Below are 16,428 nucleotides of genomic sequence, written 5' to 3' on the forward strand. Positions count from 1 at the left end.
TGGCAAACGAAGTGACTGGTCGTTAAGGAACAGTCAATTGAGTTTGACGGACCAAGAGGCTTCACAGTCACAGCTTCACGCCTTATGACGATGACTTTTGCCAAGCCTGCTCATGTCCAATCATTACTCCTTTGACGAGATACTTTATCGTTTTGAAATTACTGGCAGCAATTTGTGCAGCTGCGGTCAAGGTTACCATGACATCGAGCATGTTGCCGGGTGGCCACTCATTCGGGAAAGTTGGGAAATACGGGAAAAAGTTAGGATTTGAAATCCATCGGTAAATCGCCATAAAAAGTCGGGAATTCCTCCGGTAAATCTTGATTCTTTTTCTAATTGCATTGAAATGCTCCAGAAAAACAAAGGGCCCTATTACATAAGACGAATCGAGTAACTCGACTCGACTCCAGTCACTGTCGAGTCGAGTCGAGCGAAATGTCGTATTACGGTAGTCGAGTGAAACAGCTGAGTCACGAACCTTCAAGCAGTTGACTCAGTCGAGCTACTCGACTGAAATTCGACTCGATTCGACTACTGTAGTACCAAAATGGCTCACTCGAGTAAAATTACTCGTGACTCGTCTTATGTAATAGGGCCCCAAATTTTCCGTTTGGATTTTTTCAGGTCTTTAATATGTTTTAATCCGGTTGAGCTTGCATCTCCTTTTTTGTTTAAATGACGGAATGTATTAGAAAAAAAATTGCGATCATATGCATATGGAGTCAAGGTTCGTTGTTTACTTAACATATTGCGTATTACACTTCGAATCATATCTTAAAAGTTTTTAATTGAATAATAAAACTTTATGCTACCAAATTGATCGCAACACTTCAGATAGCCAGAGATACCAAATTTGAAGAATTTTATCCAATGATTGAAGAGAAATATAGACTGTTTCAGAAATAATAAGAACACTTTCAAAATAATAAAAAAAACTTTTGTTAAATAAATTTTATTTATTGTATTTGGCACACTGTATAATTATTTGTGTCCTACCCAACACTGTACTCTTATTTGATGAAAATCTTTAATCATGATAGGGCCCTATTACATAAAACGAGTTGAGTAACTCGACTCGACACTAGTCACTGTAGAGTCGAGCGAAATATCGTATTACGGTAGTCGAATAGTGCTCGAATTACGGCTATCATCTTGAAATTTTTCGTAGTCGATTCAGTCGAGCTACTCGACTACTGTAATACAAAAATGGCTCACTCGAGTAAATTGACTCGTTACTCGTCTTACACAGCAAAAAAAAAATGTAACTGTGGGTGATGTAATTTCAGGTGATGTTAGTCAATCTATGTATTATTTTTGATTTTGGTTAAAAGATTACATCTAAACGATGTACACAATCTGAACGCGTCATGCAGTGTAATATTATAACCTGCTCTGTAGTATAACATCAAGTAGTCAATGTTTATTCCAAATGACATTTTAAATTTTGTTCGTATCGAAACGGAAGAAACGCATTGTGATACTCAGGAGGATTTTTTCTGCTGGTAAGTCATGTTAATATTGATAATACATCTAAGCATAACTATTGGTGAACACTTTTTTTGCTGTGTATATAATAAAGTCCATACAGTTTCCGGGCTCTTGGTTTGACAGAAGCGCCTTGATTTGTGTTCCTTTTAGGTTTTTTTCTGCTTCCGGTACGTCTTAGTCCCAAGTCGCTGCTAAGCACGCATCACGTGAGACGTCGAGGTCCCGACTTTTCTCGCCACATTTCGAACGGAAGCAGATGGTTTCTGTTTGTAGGCATCTCTGACCTTTCGACCACTCCTCGGTTCATCTTCAAATGTACAATGTTCACCATATTTTTTAATAGCTGTCCGGCGGTGTGAGGGCACAGGCAACAATGGATCCACTAGATATTTTGAGAGTGTGCCACCGTCTGCGCTCAGGTCACTACCGGTGCAAAACTGAGCGCAAAAACAAGCACAAAACAGCAAAAAGTGCACTACCGGTAGTGCACCGGTGCACAACTGAACGAACACAAATACGGTATGATTTTTTTTTTATGTTATCACGTACAGAAATGTGTAAACAAAAGGAAGCAGCCAGAAGAATTCGAAAAAAAAGTTCGATTAAAAATGACCGTTAACATTTGGTGTGCTTATAATTTCTGGAACAGTCTATATAATGCCAAATTCGGGTGTTTTCTGGCATAGATTTTTTCGCGGACCTAAATGTTTTAAGAGAAATTTGTAAAAAGTTAGCTTATATGTACCTTTTCATTATAGCATAAAAAGTGATGCCAAATCGACAGAAGTTCCACAGTTTTTCAAATTAATTTTTTGCCGCAGATTTCATGAATAGTCGAATCTTTGATAAAACGGTTCACAATGAAAAAGTACTTTCATTAAATTGCGCGTTTTGTAACCTGGAGTTATGGGCGTATTCAGCTTAAATATATGTTTGAATTTGATATCAGTGAACTTTTTTACACATATTCGTCTCCGTAATAAAATATTAACTAAGGAAACACTTTCAGATGGCATATTATGGGGAAAGCATTCCATATTTTGTTATCACTGTGCTTGTATGGATCAATTCAACGAGAAACACATTACTTGATTTCTTGCGTTAATTCACCTTTGTTTGTTACTTGAATTCACTTAATTGCGATTGTTTTGAATCGTTAAATGTTCTTTATTCGAATTGTGCTTAATAGAATCAATCTTACTTCAATGCATATTTTTCACTTTCCGCTTTGTTTTAAATAACTTTAGGCCAGAACAAATTTCAAATCCCTCTTTTGCCCCTTGGAGTTGAAGCATCGCGAGGGGAGGAATATTAGAAAATAATTTTAAAAACTAATAAATTGGAATAAATTGCACGAAAGCTTGTATGCAACAAAATTGCATACTATTTCGTTGCACAAAACTTATAATTCATTTTTTATCGAAAAATTCAATGAAATTAAGATTACAAAAGGTGATGAAACTCACAATTTGTTTTTTGGCTCTTGTAATCTTTCGAATACTTGATCAATTTTTCGAAATTTCCATAAAATATTTCAAATTTTCTTTTTCTTCCTTTCGAGTTTTTTGGAAATTTCGAAGGGGATGATGACAAAAAAAAGATATTTGTTTCGGCCTTATTGTTAAAAAACCAATAAGTTTCAGATGGGAAATTACTTATTCTTCCTAACATTATCTCTGCTTTGAAAAAAAAAAATCTGAAAATACTCATACCGGACCCAATTCTAAGTGATTCCCAAATTTTGGCATTCTCCCACTTCGGTTTGACTTTTTAAATGTTCTTATTGATTTCCAACCGGTTTTATTGTGAAGATATGGAGCCGTGAGATTTTTAAAATATGAAATCTCAGTAGTATTCATGACAATTTCTTCAATAAACCTAGAAATGAAAGCATATTCTAATCACTAACTAAAAGTAGAAAAGTTAAAAAAAGTTTTTGTGATAATTTTTTTTAGTTCATTTGAATCGAAAATTTTGTGAGTCCCATGCGGTAAAAAGTTGGGAAAAATACGGAAAATCAAAAGTTGAAATTGAGTGGCCACCCTGATATTGTTCGGCCGTGTGAGGGCCATCTTGTCACCAGAACAATATTCAATGACCCCCTAAGGATGTGAGGGAACCCTCCCAACGTTCCAGTGAGGGATGTGTTATCTGTGCTAAATTTGTACTAATTTTTAAAAGCTATCGATTCTCGTCTATTATCATATTCTTTTTAATTCTTATTTCCCTTTCTATCTTCTTTCACCTCTTTAAGAAGAAAGTGCTAGACCTGAGTTATCAATTGTAATAAACACAGTTATACAATAATTACACTTCAATGTTCACTATAAATTTGTATGAATGGACGCAACTATTAATATTGATATTAGAAAAATACTAAATTTCGTCTACGAAGTGCAAAATTGGCCCAAGTAGCCGATTTTTGAAATTCTTGCACACTTCAAAATTGATTTAAATTTGATTCAAAATTTGGGCAAAGTAGATCGGTCCAAGGGGGTAAATACAAAGTGGTACGATCACTCAATCTTCTGAAACAGTCACGTTGATTGCTTTTGATAATTCGACTCTTATCGATGGAAACAAAACAAGTATTTTGATTTTTTTTGCCAAATTTTGTAACATGGGCACCTAATTTCATCCTCCGAGTGAGAAAACTGTTTACAGATTGATCAGAATACGCCTACAAAGTACCTACAGGGTTCATTTCAAGTGCCCTAAGGGAAAATTTGATTTTTTAAATTTTGTTCTGCTCGGTTCCTCATTGACGATCAATGAAACATCAAAATATTAGTTCTATTTGAAAGAAGATGATTATAAATACACTAATTGACTGTTTCTTAGACACAAATGGCATAGATTTAGGAAAAAATCAACATTTCAGTTGAACTTAAGTGGAATCGTCAACAAAAATCTATAATGTGTGCCCAACAGACCTTTTGTACGTGTGTGTAGCTAAAGCCCTATACTATAGAACAGCTGAGACCTAAGCATGCCTTTTTCATTTTAGCTTACTGCTAGTTTGTAAACAAATGTAACAAGCATCACCCCACTACACCGCGCTCTCCTCGCCGATTTACTGTAAAAGTCAGATAACCTAATATTTTAATGACCTGGGAGAAGGGGTAACGAGCCTAAAGATAGAATGAGACATTTTTGCAAAGCGTTATGCCCATTGATTCTTTTATATGAATTAACACCCTTTTCTTGATGATTTCATCTTTCTCGTTGCTAACTCGAGAAAATTGAGTTAGGCAAGAAAAAACTTTCTAATGACTCAACAATTACAATAATAAACATGACATGTGTACATTACCCATATGGCGCCCAAAATATGAGTTTGTCGAATCCATCAACTATAGCCTCTCGAAATTGACTTCGAACAGCTGTCGATGGTCTCAATAACACCTGAACGGGTGTTAAAATGAGATGAATTTGTTTCTAACATAACGCTTCAATTGTCTCGTTGATGGAAGGTGTGTTTTTTTTTCTTTATGTTAATGACCTCAAGTACCAGACACCGGTACGTGTGCCCCATAGTAAGTTCCCAGAGACGTAACTTCATTTTCTGACCAGCAGCAGCTGCCGGTTGTTTGGATTACAGGGTTGGGTTTCCGATTTCGTTAATTGATACTTGAGGAACCCGCTACCAGGGGTGTATCCTTCACTCACTCTCTTTAGCCCAGTTGTTGCCAGCGGGGCGGAGCTGTTAAAGGCATGACTATTATGTAGCCATATCTTGAATGCTGCTGTCATGCTGGCTCATAGACACGGTCTGCCTCCCAGTTAAATGCTGCGTAAGAAATGCTGATTGATTGACATTAAACTGTTAGTTTTATAAGTGGCTTCTTTTGGCTGGTGCAAACATTCTTTACAAAGTGATAATGTACTATGAATGAAGGCAATCTCTGCTGTTATTTGTATTGTTGAAACGTAACCATCATACTGATATTTTAGCTTGATTCCGTCGCCGACTTTTTGGAATCTTCGGAATCTCTTTTACTTCTGCTAGTACCAGTCTCACCAGAGCAACCGCTACCATCGCTTCCCGATCCGTCCGTCGTTTGATCGCTGGCTCCCGATCGCCTGGAGGTGTCTTCCACGGCACAAACGCTACAGTAGGGTGGAGTCAACGGTTCGAACTCTTCGCCCACTTCCGGTACGGTTTTGCGGCGCGAACCATATTCGGCTGCGGCTGCCGCCGCCTCGTTGAATCGTTTCATAGTTTGAATTTCGGCCTGAGCTTCGATGAACTTCTGTTCCAAATTTGCCAGCTCCTTCTGCATGCTGCAAAATCGACAAAACGTGTTATGAATATTTAGTGGCTTCGTTCGTTTATGAGCGTCAAAGATCATACTTATGGGATGCATCCGACGTTTTGTTGCTCTGATCTTCGAGGGCTATCTTTAGGCGAAGATTTTCGACTTCCAACTCTAGAACTCGCTCCTGCAGTTCGCCGCGTTGTTTCTCGTTTTGAATTTCCACTTTTGCGATCTGGTTTTCGGTTTTTAAATTAAAAGAACCAAATTGAAAATTAAGTTTTACGAATTCAAGTTTTTTTTTTATATTACATTTTTGCGAAATTAGCTAGCAATCGAAAACGAATATTGGTTGTGTACAGTTCAGAGCAACTATTTCTTCTAAAAAGATTGGACTACATTGACAATTCAACCGGTACTGCATATCACAATTACATTCGAATAACCAAAAGATCGCTCAAATGGTTGAATAAAGACGATTTGACATTTTATTTGCAAAAACACCAAACATTCAAATTGAAGTGTCATATTTTTTTTTGCGTCCAAAAATAAAATATTTTGATCCATTTTGATAAAAACAAACCTGAAAGATTTTAAGCCTTAAATACGATTAAAAATCTGCTGATGTTTTTTGATAAAAAAAAATGTTCCAAGTATTTTCCTTCAACACGTTCCCTGGCCTGGCATTTCCGGGTGTTTTTTTTAAACCTTGTAATACCTGGCATATCGTAAGCTACAATCAGAGCAATATCCGCGCACATCTGAGCAAAGATTTGAACAAAAATCACAATGTTAATTTTGATGAAAATTAAAATCTGAATGAAATTTGCTTTTGGAACCTTATGTTAAATTTTATCATAATTTAATTTGATTAACTTAGTATAGGATAAAATCTTACGCTCCCTTGCATTCTTTTAAAAGGTACGGAAAAAGTGTCGAAAATATGTCCAATTCGTACAGTTCTTATCGCTTAAGCCAGAAGATCAAATTGATGTTAGGTGAAACGATGACTTTCTGAAAGTCTCAGGTCATTTGGCAGAAACACGAGCTGGCGTGAAGGACTATTTTCCCGTCCGCAGAGCCTCTCGATCGAAAAATCTTTACTTGCCATTACTTCAGAGTTTCAAGTTCGGAAACGATAGGTCCGAAGTGTAGGAAGTGCAAGAAATTCGGCCACATTGCGAAGGAGTGCAAAGATACGTCAGATGAAGCTTTTTGCACTGTCCTTTCTACGATCGAGTCACGCAACGCCACCGCTATTAAGCCTACCCCCATTCTGATACCTGAAGGGAGAGATGAACATCGAAGCAGTTGGAAAAACCATCCTGAAGCCACGTTTTCAGAAAAGCTGTTCTGAACTCCAAGTCAACGAGGTGCGGTACATTCCACAATTGTCCGTGAACCTACTCTCCGTCAACAGGATTGTTCGAAATGGATACAGCATGGTATTCAACAACGCGGGCTGTAGAGTGCTGAACCAGAATGGCAACATAGTGGCTCAAGGTACCCATACGAATGACCTATTCAAGCTGGAGCAATACGGTGTAGGCGACAGGGCACTGGCGTGCTCATCAAAAGTATCCCTGGACATCTGGCATCGCCGAATGGGCCACTTGAATTCGGCAAGTTTGAAGCAGCTGGCTGATGGTCTGGTTGCCGGCGTTGAATTAAGCGAGAAGACGGTTGCTGATTGTTGCATTTGTGCAATGGGTAAACATAGTCGTCAACCATTTCCTTAGACAGGCACACGTGCTACCAATCTCTTGGAAATAGTTCACTCGGACATTTGCGGACCCATGGAGGTGAAGTCGCTTGGAAGAAGCCGATATTATGTCACTTTTATAGATGACAAGTCAAAAAGGATTTTTGTCTATTTTCTTGAAACAAAATCCGAAGACGAAGTTCTAGACATCTTCAAAAGATTTCATGTGATGGCTGAGCGGCAAACCGGATGTAAAATAAAAACTCTACGAACTGACAACAAGTTGGAGTATACAAACCGGAAGTTTGAAGATTATCTTGCGAAGTTTGGGATCCGCCATCAGACAACGACTATCTACACACCACAGCAAAATGGGCTAGCTGAGCGAGCAAATCGGACAATCGTCGAGCGTGCGAGATGCATGCTATTCGAAGCGAAGCTGAAGAAAACTTTCTGGACTGAGGCTGTGTCGACTGCGGTTTATCTCTTGAATCGTTCCCCTACGAGAGGTCATCATGTCACACCTGAACAGCTCTGGAGTGGAAAGAAACCGGACTTATCGCATGTGAGGATCTTCGGAACACAATCCATGGTGCATGTACCGAAGCCCAAACGACGCAAGTGGGATGCGAAATCGGAACCTGGTATTTTGTTAGGTTTCGAAGAGGACACCAAGGGCTACCGTCTGTATGACTTGAAGACCAAGAAGATCATTTTCCGGCATCGGGACGGATATTCAAGAGCCGGGACGTGATATTCATCAATGAAGGCGCAATCGATGATCGCAAACCGCAACCTGGTGCAAAAACTGACGGTAAAATGGTTTACTTGGACTTCGAAACCAACGAGGAATCAGTAGAAGCGGCTGGACCAGTCGAGGTTCCGAGCGTTCCTGGTGCTGATGCCGGCGTTCTGGCACCGATCCCCGAAGATCAAGTGGTCATCCCTACAACGGAAATCCTAGAGAGCAGTTTTGAAAATGATGATTTCGATGAGGCGCTTAGTAATGTTAGTAGTAGCTCGACAGATACTTTTACCAATGTGACTGTGCTCCCTCCGCGCCAAGTTTCATATCCGCCTGAGTCACTGGCGTTGAGGCGAAGCGGTCGGGAGCACCATCTACCAGGCAAGTATGATCAGTTTGTTGTTACAACCAGAGGTCTATCCTGTTTTCACTCACCACAGATAGCCAGTACTGATGTCGCGCGAGATGCGCTACCGAGTCATGCCGAGCGGAGCCAATTCAGTGGAGTGGCTACTCAGCAACATGTTGATACCTCAGGTGATCCAACCACCCCGCAGGAAGCGATGTCCCGTCCCGATGCCGGAAAATGGAAGGTAGCCATGCAGGAGGAGTACGATGCGTTAATGAGCAATCAAACTTGGTCCTTGGCGGAACTACCAAAAGGCAGAAAGGCGATCAAGTGTAAGTGGGTGTTTAAAACCAAACACGACTCGAACGGAAATGTGGACCGATACAAAGCGCGCCTGGTGGTTAAAGGTTTCTCGCAGCGAAAGGGGGTGGACTATGATGAAACGTACTCTCCCGTCGTGCGTCACAGTTCACTGCGGTACCTTTTTGCGCTGGCTTCAAGATACGGTTGGCAGATTCAACAGATGGATGCTGTAACGGCGTTCCTCCAAGGAGAACTTGAAGAGGAAATATTTATGGAGCAGCCGTTGATGTTTGAGAATCCCACGAAGAGGAAGCTGGTATGCCGACTGAACAAGGCGTTGTACGGGCTGAAACAGTCGAGCCGAGTTTGGAACAACAAACTGGATTCCATGCTTAAGAAGTTTGGTCTAATTCAAGCCAACTACGATCCATGTGTGTATTACATTGTCGAAAATCAAGAGGTTATTTTCGTGGCGGTCTACGTCGATGATGTGATGATTTTCTCGAGCAACAACGACTGGATCAAGCGCATCAAGACGTTATTGAATACGAACTTCCGGATGAAAGATCTGGGCGAGGCTAAGAGTTGCTTGGGCATACGGATCAGTCGGACCGACGATGCTGTTGCTCTTGATCAAGAAGCTTACATCGAAGCGATCCTGGCTAGGTTCAACATGGCGAACTGTAAACCTGCAAAGATTCCGATGGTGGGCAAGCTGAACAAAGACATGTCACCTAAAACAAGCGAAGATGAGAAGCAGATGGTCCACATCCCGTATCAAGAAGCTGTTGGTTCTCTTATGTACCTGGCGCAGGTTACCCGACCGGATATTCTCTACTCCGTTAATCAACTCAGCCGTTACAACTCAAATCCTGGACAACAACATTGGAGTGCGGTAAAGCATCTTTTCCGCTACCTGCGTGGAACTTCGAAATTGAAACTGGTTTACAAGAAGAATGCGAACGAGGATGCTATTGGTTACAGCGATGCTGATTGGGCAGCTGATTTGGCCGACCGGAAGTCAACGAGCGGCTACATATTTCAACTGCAAGGGGCAGCGATTTCTTGGTGCTGTAAGCGCCAGCCAACAATAGCTTTATCCACTTGTGAAGCAGACTATATGGCACTTTCGGCAGCAGTCCAAGAAGCTTCGTGGTGGAAGGGCCTGGTGTCGCAGTTCCACAAGATCGGACCAATTGCTATCCTCTGCGATAACCAAAGTACAATCGCGGTGGCTAAGAATGGTGGTTACAATGCAAGGACAAAGCACATCGACATACGACATCACTATATTCGAGATGCACTGGAGAGAGGAGTGGTCAACATTTTCAGATTTTCGGCAAAATGTATGAAAAATCGACTACTTTCACTCTTCGTGTTCTTAAATATGTTTCCAGTATACTAGAAATCTCAAAATTTCAGGAATTGTAGTTCAAAAAATGACAAACAAGTTCGTAGAAGATTGTGACGCGATACGAGTTGACTGTGATGAGTTATCCGCAATTGAATGTGTGAGGACACAAATTTCTATCTGTTATTCTCATTGTGTGACAATGCGATCAAGTTTGTACTAGTAACACTGATAAACTGATATAACTCTGAACCACATTTTCATCAACCAAAGGTTCGTGTCTTAACTGCTTAGTAAGTGATTTATACACTGTTTGTGATGGGGCGCTAGCATTAAAAAATTACTCCACGTGTTCTAATGACACGTAGAAAAATATATAGAAATTTTATTATCTACCAAGCATTTTTAGCCTGCTTCAATTTTTCTGCGTGCAAAAGTATAAGTTGCTACGGTGTTCAATTTTTGTTTTGTTTTCCTTCCAGTGAAAAAAGGTCCCGATGGTTGAATTGTACTAGATTCGTTGAGCTTTGAATTTGAGGAACAAAATTTGAAACGTAACTACATATGAAAAGCAATTCTTCATATTAAAAAAAAACAATTCCAATTAATAGGATATTCAAATTTATAAATAATTTCACAATATAATTGAATTAAAGTTTAACAGTTTTTAAGAATTAATTTTAGCAAATGAATAAAAGTTATCGATTTAAAGACTTTGAAAGCGAAAATGTTCTTTATCTTATCGGGGAAAAAAGTTGCAGTTCTTTAAAAGAGGATCTTCTGGTTAACGATTTAGTCTTGGCATTTTATTAGAGAATATACTTTTTAGATCATATGAAATTTCTTCAAATTTCCCCTTTGGATAAAATTTTCAAAAAATCATACACTCTTCTTCAAAAAGAATGGAATTGATTCGATACACTGAAACTAAAATTTAAACTAACTGAGTTACATAAATCTTCTGAAAAATATTTCCGAATTGTCAAATGAAAATTGAATGATTTACGAAAAATTCGAAATTTAGCTATTGGTATCATTACATGATCGGGAAACGAAGCTTAGGGAATGATGAGCTAGTTGGCGCCAGGAGCTTTAGGCGATGAATATTTTTCTCCTATGCAGGGGGAATTATATCAGCTTATCAGTGCTAGTAATCCACCTATAGGTATACACCGTTCACGATATATCAAATAAATGCGAAAAATTCGCACATTCAATTGCAGATAACTCAACACAGCCAACTCCTATCGCGTCACAATCTTCTACAAACTTGTTTGTCATTGTTTGAACTACAATTTTTGAAATTGTGAGCTTGAAAAGAGTGAAAGTATGTCGATTTTTCATACATTTTGCCGAAAATCTCCATACAAATTTCAAGTCCTTTGCGCCAGCTCGTGCTTCTGCCAAATGACCTGAAACCTTCAGAAAGTCGTTTTTTTACCTAAAGGCACCAATCTAGAAGGTGGTCTGATGAGATCTGGTGTTATCTAAAAAAAATTTTTTTATCAAAATCCACTTTTTGTGAACCGTTATTCTGAATACCAGCCGGGGTCAATCTACAAAATGTATAGGTATTGTCGATTTTTTTAATTCTACCATAAAATTTTTCCCAAAGACCATTGCCATTACAGTACATTGTACATTAGGGTGGCCCAAAATTGTACTATGTCTGGGATGTTGGGGGCTCAAGCTTCAAATGATAGCTTAGGGTGTAAGAAACAATATTTTATATGGCGGCGACTCAGAAAAATGATGTTTAGAGGTCGCACTGGTTCGATTTTTGAAAAAAGGCCATTTTTTCAAAATTTTGTCCTAATAACATTTTCAGATCTTGAAAAAGTATCAAACATGTGTCTCTAATATTTTTTAAATTTTTTTTATAATGTAAGTTTTAAACTAAAAATTTATTGGGACTATTTTGGACTCTCAATTTGTATGTATGATTTTTTTAATTACGCAATACTGTGAATTTTTGTAAAAAAAATAATTAAAATTAACAAAAAAGTGTACTTTGGATTAAAATTTTTAATCAATATTAAATTTAAAAGATGCGCGACGTTAAAATGTGCAACTTTGCAGAAGAAAGTGTACAGCTATGACTTGTCGTTTCAAAGTAATTCAAGTTTCACTGTGGAAAAAAGTTACAATTTTCAAATTTTTGCTAAGAATTGCTCTATATTATAATGTTGATGAGTTTCGAGCAATCAAAGAACCAAAAAAACTCCTGATATCAAATTTTTTCATCCTTTTATCGATCCTTAAATCACCAGAAAGAACCATTCCAAGTTTCTAGATTTTTTATTGATTGAAGGTCGTGTTACCCATTCTTGGGTGACGGTTTGGTGAATGTGTTATGGCTACAACCACTAAAAAAATTTAAAATAAAAATCTAGAAACTAGTCATGGTTGTTTCTGCTGATTGAAGGATCGATAAAAGGATGAAAAAGTTTGATATCAGAAGTTTATTTGGTTCTTAGATTGCTCGAAACTCAACAACATCATAATATAGAACAATTCTTAGCAAAAATTTGAAAAATGTGACTTTTTTCCACAGTGAAACTTGAATTACTTTGAAACGACAAGTCATAGCTATACACTTTCTTCTGCAAAGTTACACATTTTAACGTCGCGCATCTTTTGAATTAAATATTGATTAAAAATCTTAATCCAAAGTACACTTTTTTGTTAATTTTAATTATTTTTTTTACAAAAATTCACAGTATTGTGTAATTAAAAAAATCATACATACAAATTGAGAGTCCAAAATAGTCCCAATAAATTTTCAGTTTAAAACTTACATTTTAAAGAAAATTTAAAAAATATTAGAGACACATGTTTGATACTTTTTCAAGATCTGAAAATGTTATTAGGACAAAATTTCGAAAAAATGGCCTTTTTTCAAAAATCGAACCAGTGCGACCTCTAAACATCATTTTTCTGAGTCACCGCCATATAAAATATTGTTTCTTACACCCTAAGCTATCATTTGAAGCTTGAGCCCCCAACATCCCAGACATAGTACAATTTTGGGCCACCCTATTGTACATACATAGGATGACTGTTAAATGGGTCATGTTGAATTTCGAAAACGGATCATATATATTTTGTAGATTGGTCAAAAATTTGATATTTGCAAAACTTTAGCTCAATCAGACTTGATTTCGGGGTGCTTCAAAGAGGTCAAAGTTACGGGTTTATCCTGAAAATAAATTTACTTTCTGAAACTTTCTGAAACTTTGTGGGATATTTGTTCGAAAACCCGGTGACTTTGAATCAATGTTTCAGAGTAGCCTTATAAAGTAGATTCCAAATCGCTTCAAACCATAAACATGTCGTTTGGAGCGATTTAAAATCTACTTCACATCTAAACATCGACAGTTTATTTTTGACTAGGGTGGCCAAGTCATTTTTAAATAGAGTGGTTTTTAAAAATAATTTAAAAACCAAAAAAATGGAAGAAGAATACCAAATGGAAATATTAACATAAATAAAAAAAATGATAAAATCAATAATAAATTTAGGTAATTTTTGTCATTTTTGACCAATGAAATAATTACCAAGAATTCATAAAGGTGTACTTAAACGAAAAAATTAAAAAAACGTATTATAAATGCGTTACGAATGTTGTGATTATGACAGAGAAATTTCTTTGTATTCAACCTTGAATATTCAAAAATGTTTGAAATTTTATACAACATTTGTCAAAAATATTTTTTTAAACGAGTTTTAACTTTTCCAGAGAAAATTTCTTACAAATTTGATGTCTTTTTGCAGTAATCCGGTAAGATAAAATATTGCAGATATCGTTATCGGTTGGAAATTAGATGAGCTGTTTAAAGTTAAAGTTAAAGAAAGTTATAAAATGATTAAAACTTGATAACTGAAAAGAATCTCAAATGCTTGAGAAATACATCTTACATAGCCGACGCTTTCCTCCTTGAGGGCCTCGTACTGTTTGGTCAGCTGGTCCAGTTTGAACGTTTTTTCCCGCAGAGCGGCCCCCAGCTGGTCCACGGAATCCTTCTGATTGACTGCGGTATCGTACTGCTCCTTGAGCTCGGTATATTTCATGACCCAGTTCATCACTAAAGCCCGGTGCCCCGGATGGAAGGAACAAAGAAGCAGGAAAAATCAAAAAAAAAATAATATTTTGGTACGAAAATAGAAGGAAGACGATGGACACTAAAGTGCTACAGTGACCTTTCTCGCGTAAGGACGTTTGTCCAAACGATTGAATTCGGAACGTTAACTTGACCGGGTTTTATTATTTTATTTTCAAGCTGCCGGACTCACCTTTGCGTTTTTCGTCGTCAATCTCGTTCAGGGTGCGGAAGGCTCGCTTTCGCTCTTGTTGCAGCTCGCCGGAAATGTCTTCGCATGCTTCCAGCCCCGATTCAATATCCAGTAGAAGCGATTTGAGGGTCAGCTTTGTTTCCTGCAGTTCCTTGTTGGCGTACTTGAGGGATCGTTCTCGCTGTAGCAGCTCATCCGGAAGTGTCTTCAGCCGATCGATTTCATCAAGCAGCTTTTGATTTTCCTCTTCCAGAGTTGAATTGATTTTCTGGGTTATCATTTCTTCATTTTCCTTAAACAGCGCAATCTCATGTTTTTGGCGTTCGACTATCGCATTCGATTCCATCAATTTGGAACTGAAAGATTTAGTTTGATTGGTTTTTAGACTTTTGTCAAAATAAATTATAGCGTACCGATAAAGGTTTACATGTTCGTCCTTCATTTTAAGTTTTCGCAATAATTCCTCCTGCTCCAGCTGTGCTTGACGCAAGTGTTCCAGATAGATTCGGAGCGCCTGGTTACAGCGACAGTTACATTCCGTTCCCATTTTTATTCCCGTAGACATAGATTCACCATGTGATTTCGAGCGACTATCACTGTCCTTTCGCTGCAAGTATTCCGATATGGAAGGCTCCCGAGCCGGCTCATCCTGACACCTGGATGCCAAATTGAGCTGACACTGCTGTAGCAAACGTTGCGTAGATAACTCTAAAGAATGGAATAACTCATTAGAAGAAAGCTTCACTCTAGCGCTCATACTTACCATTTCGAACGTCCAATTCCAAAGTGCTTAACGTGTGTTCTAGAGCATCCAAAGTGTTAATGATTCCGTTGATCGGTTCCTCACTGGAGTAAGTGCGATGTAACGGAGGAATTTGGAAGGCCATTGAATTTGCTGACAAAAATTTCGTGACGTCCTGGAAAGGAATGGTTTGACAATGAAGAATTATTTGTGTTCAGAAAGCATGGCACATTTGATTGCAACCTGTATAAATTTCTCTATGTACCTCATTGATTTGATTGGGGGTTTCACCTAAATTTTGTCCTAAAAAATAATACACAAGGTTAACTCGAGAAAAATGTACCACAACTTTTGGTTGCGTGTACGGAATTTAATTAAATTTTCAGCTATTTTAATTTTAACGATTGAGTGTATGAAATGACTTAACACTAATTTATCTTTTTTCTCCTTAACAGGTAATACAATCGGTTCCATCATCTATCAATAATGCTTTGGGTAAATATTTGTGAATTATTTTTTTAAAACTTTTCTTTCTTAACCTTTCTAATTGTTTCGCGAACTTTCATTGGACAGTATCCAAAATTTACCATATCTTTCGAACCAAGATTCGAAACAATCCGAGCCGAGTAGTGCATCGACCTCGACCGAGACGCGAACGGAAACATCGAAATCGGTCAAATCGGAGGCCGGTAAGCGCGCATCATTACGACATCGACGGCGAGCGAGCGCTGCGAAAGAAAGTGAATTAAAAAATAAATAGCGGAATAAGGTATCGTCAATTCATAGTGCTCCTCTCATCCGCCCAATAACGGTTTGGCTCGTAGTAGTTACCCACTCTGTATTCCGTCGTCCGTCATGAGGAAGCTGTACGAATTGCGGCTTTTAAAACCGCAACAGTAGTGAGAAAAAAAATCACCGGGGGCGACCATCTGAAAATCGGGTGGATTCCGCCACATGGAACAAAGCCCAATAGAGCGCTGCTAGCTCGATGTTATCGAAAGTTGGCTTTCGTTCTGCCCAGCCAGCCGATTCGATGCCATGCAATAATGGTGGGACAAGGTGTTTGTGTCAACGAAACTGAAAATGTAGGGGTAGACAATTGGACTCTTACGCGTTCAGGCAGTAGTGCGCAAACCCGACCTACTAAAGAATATATTTACATTACCAATGAACTCAGTTACACCGGCACCGGTTTGAGA

The 16,428-nt window shown here is 38.3% G+C and overlaps 1 protein-coding gene across 1 annotated transcript; it reads right to left on the reverse strand.

Moving 5' to 3' along the window:
* Positions 1 to 5,300: 5,300 nt before the first annotated feature.
* LOC129748929 (uncharacterized) lies at positions 5,301 to 15,437 on the reverse strand. Its single transcript, XM_055743735.1, has 6 exons — positions 15,251 to 15,437; positions 14,901 to 15,195; positions 14,488 to 14,843; positions 14,113 to 14,279; positions 5,843 to 5,979; positions 5,301 to 5,772 (listed from the first exon to the last, which is right to left on the reverse strand). Exons 1-6 carry the CDS (start codon positions 15,372 to 15,374, stop codon positions 5,439 to 5,441), a joined length of 1,413 nt encoding a protein of 470 aa, XP_055599710.1. The 5' UTR covers positions 15,375 to 15,437; the 3' UTR covers positions 5,301 to 5,438.
* Positions 15,438 to 16,428: the final 991 nt, after the last annotated feature.

The sequence above is a fragment of the Uranotaenia lowii genome, chromosome 2 (genome assembly GCF_029784155.1).
Source record: "Uranotaenia lowii strain MFRU-FL chromosome 2, ASM2978415v1, whole genome shotgun sequence".
Taxonomy (NCBI): domain Eukaryota; kingdom Metazoa; phylum Arthropoda; class Insecta; order Diptera; family Culicidae; genus Uranotaenia; species Uranotaenia lowii.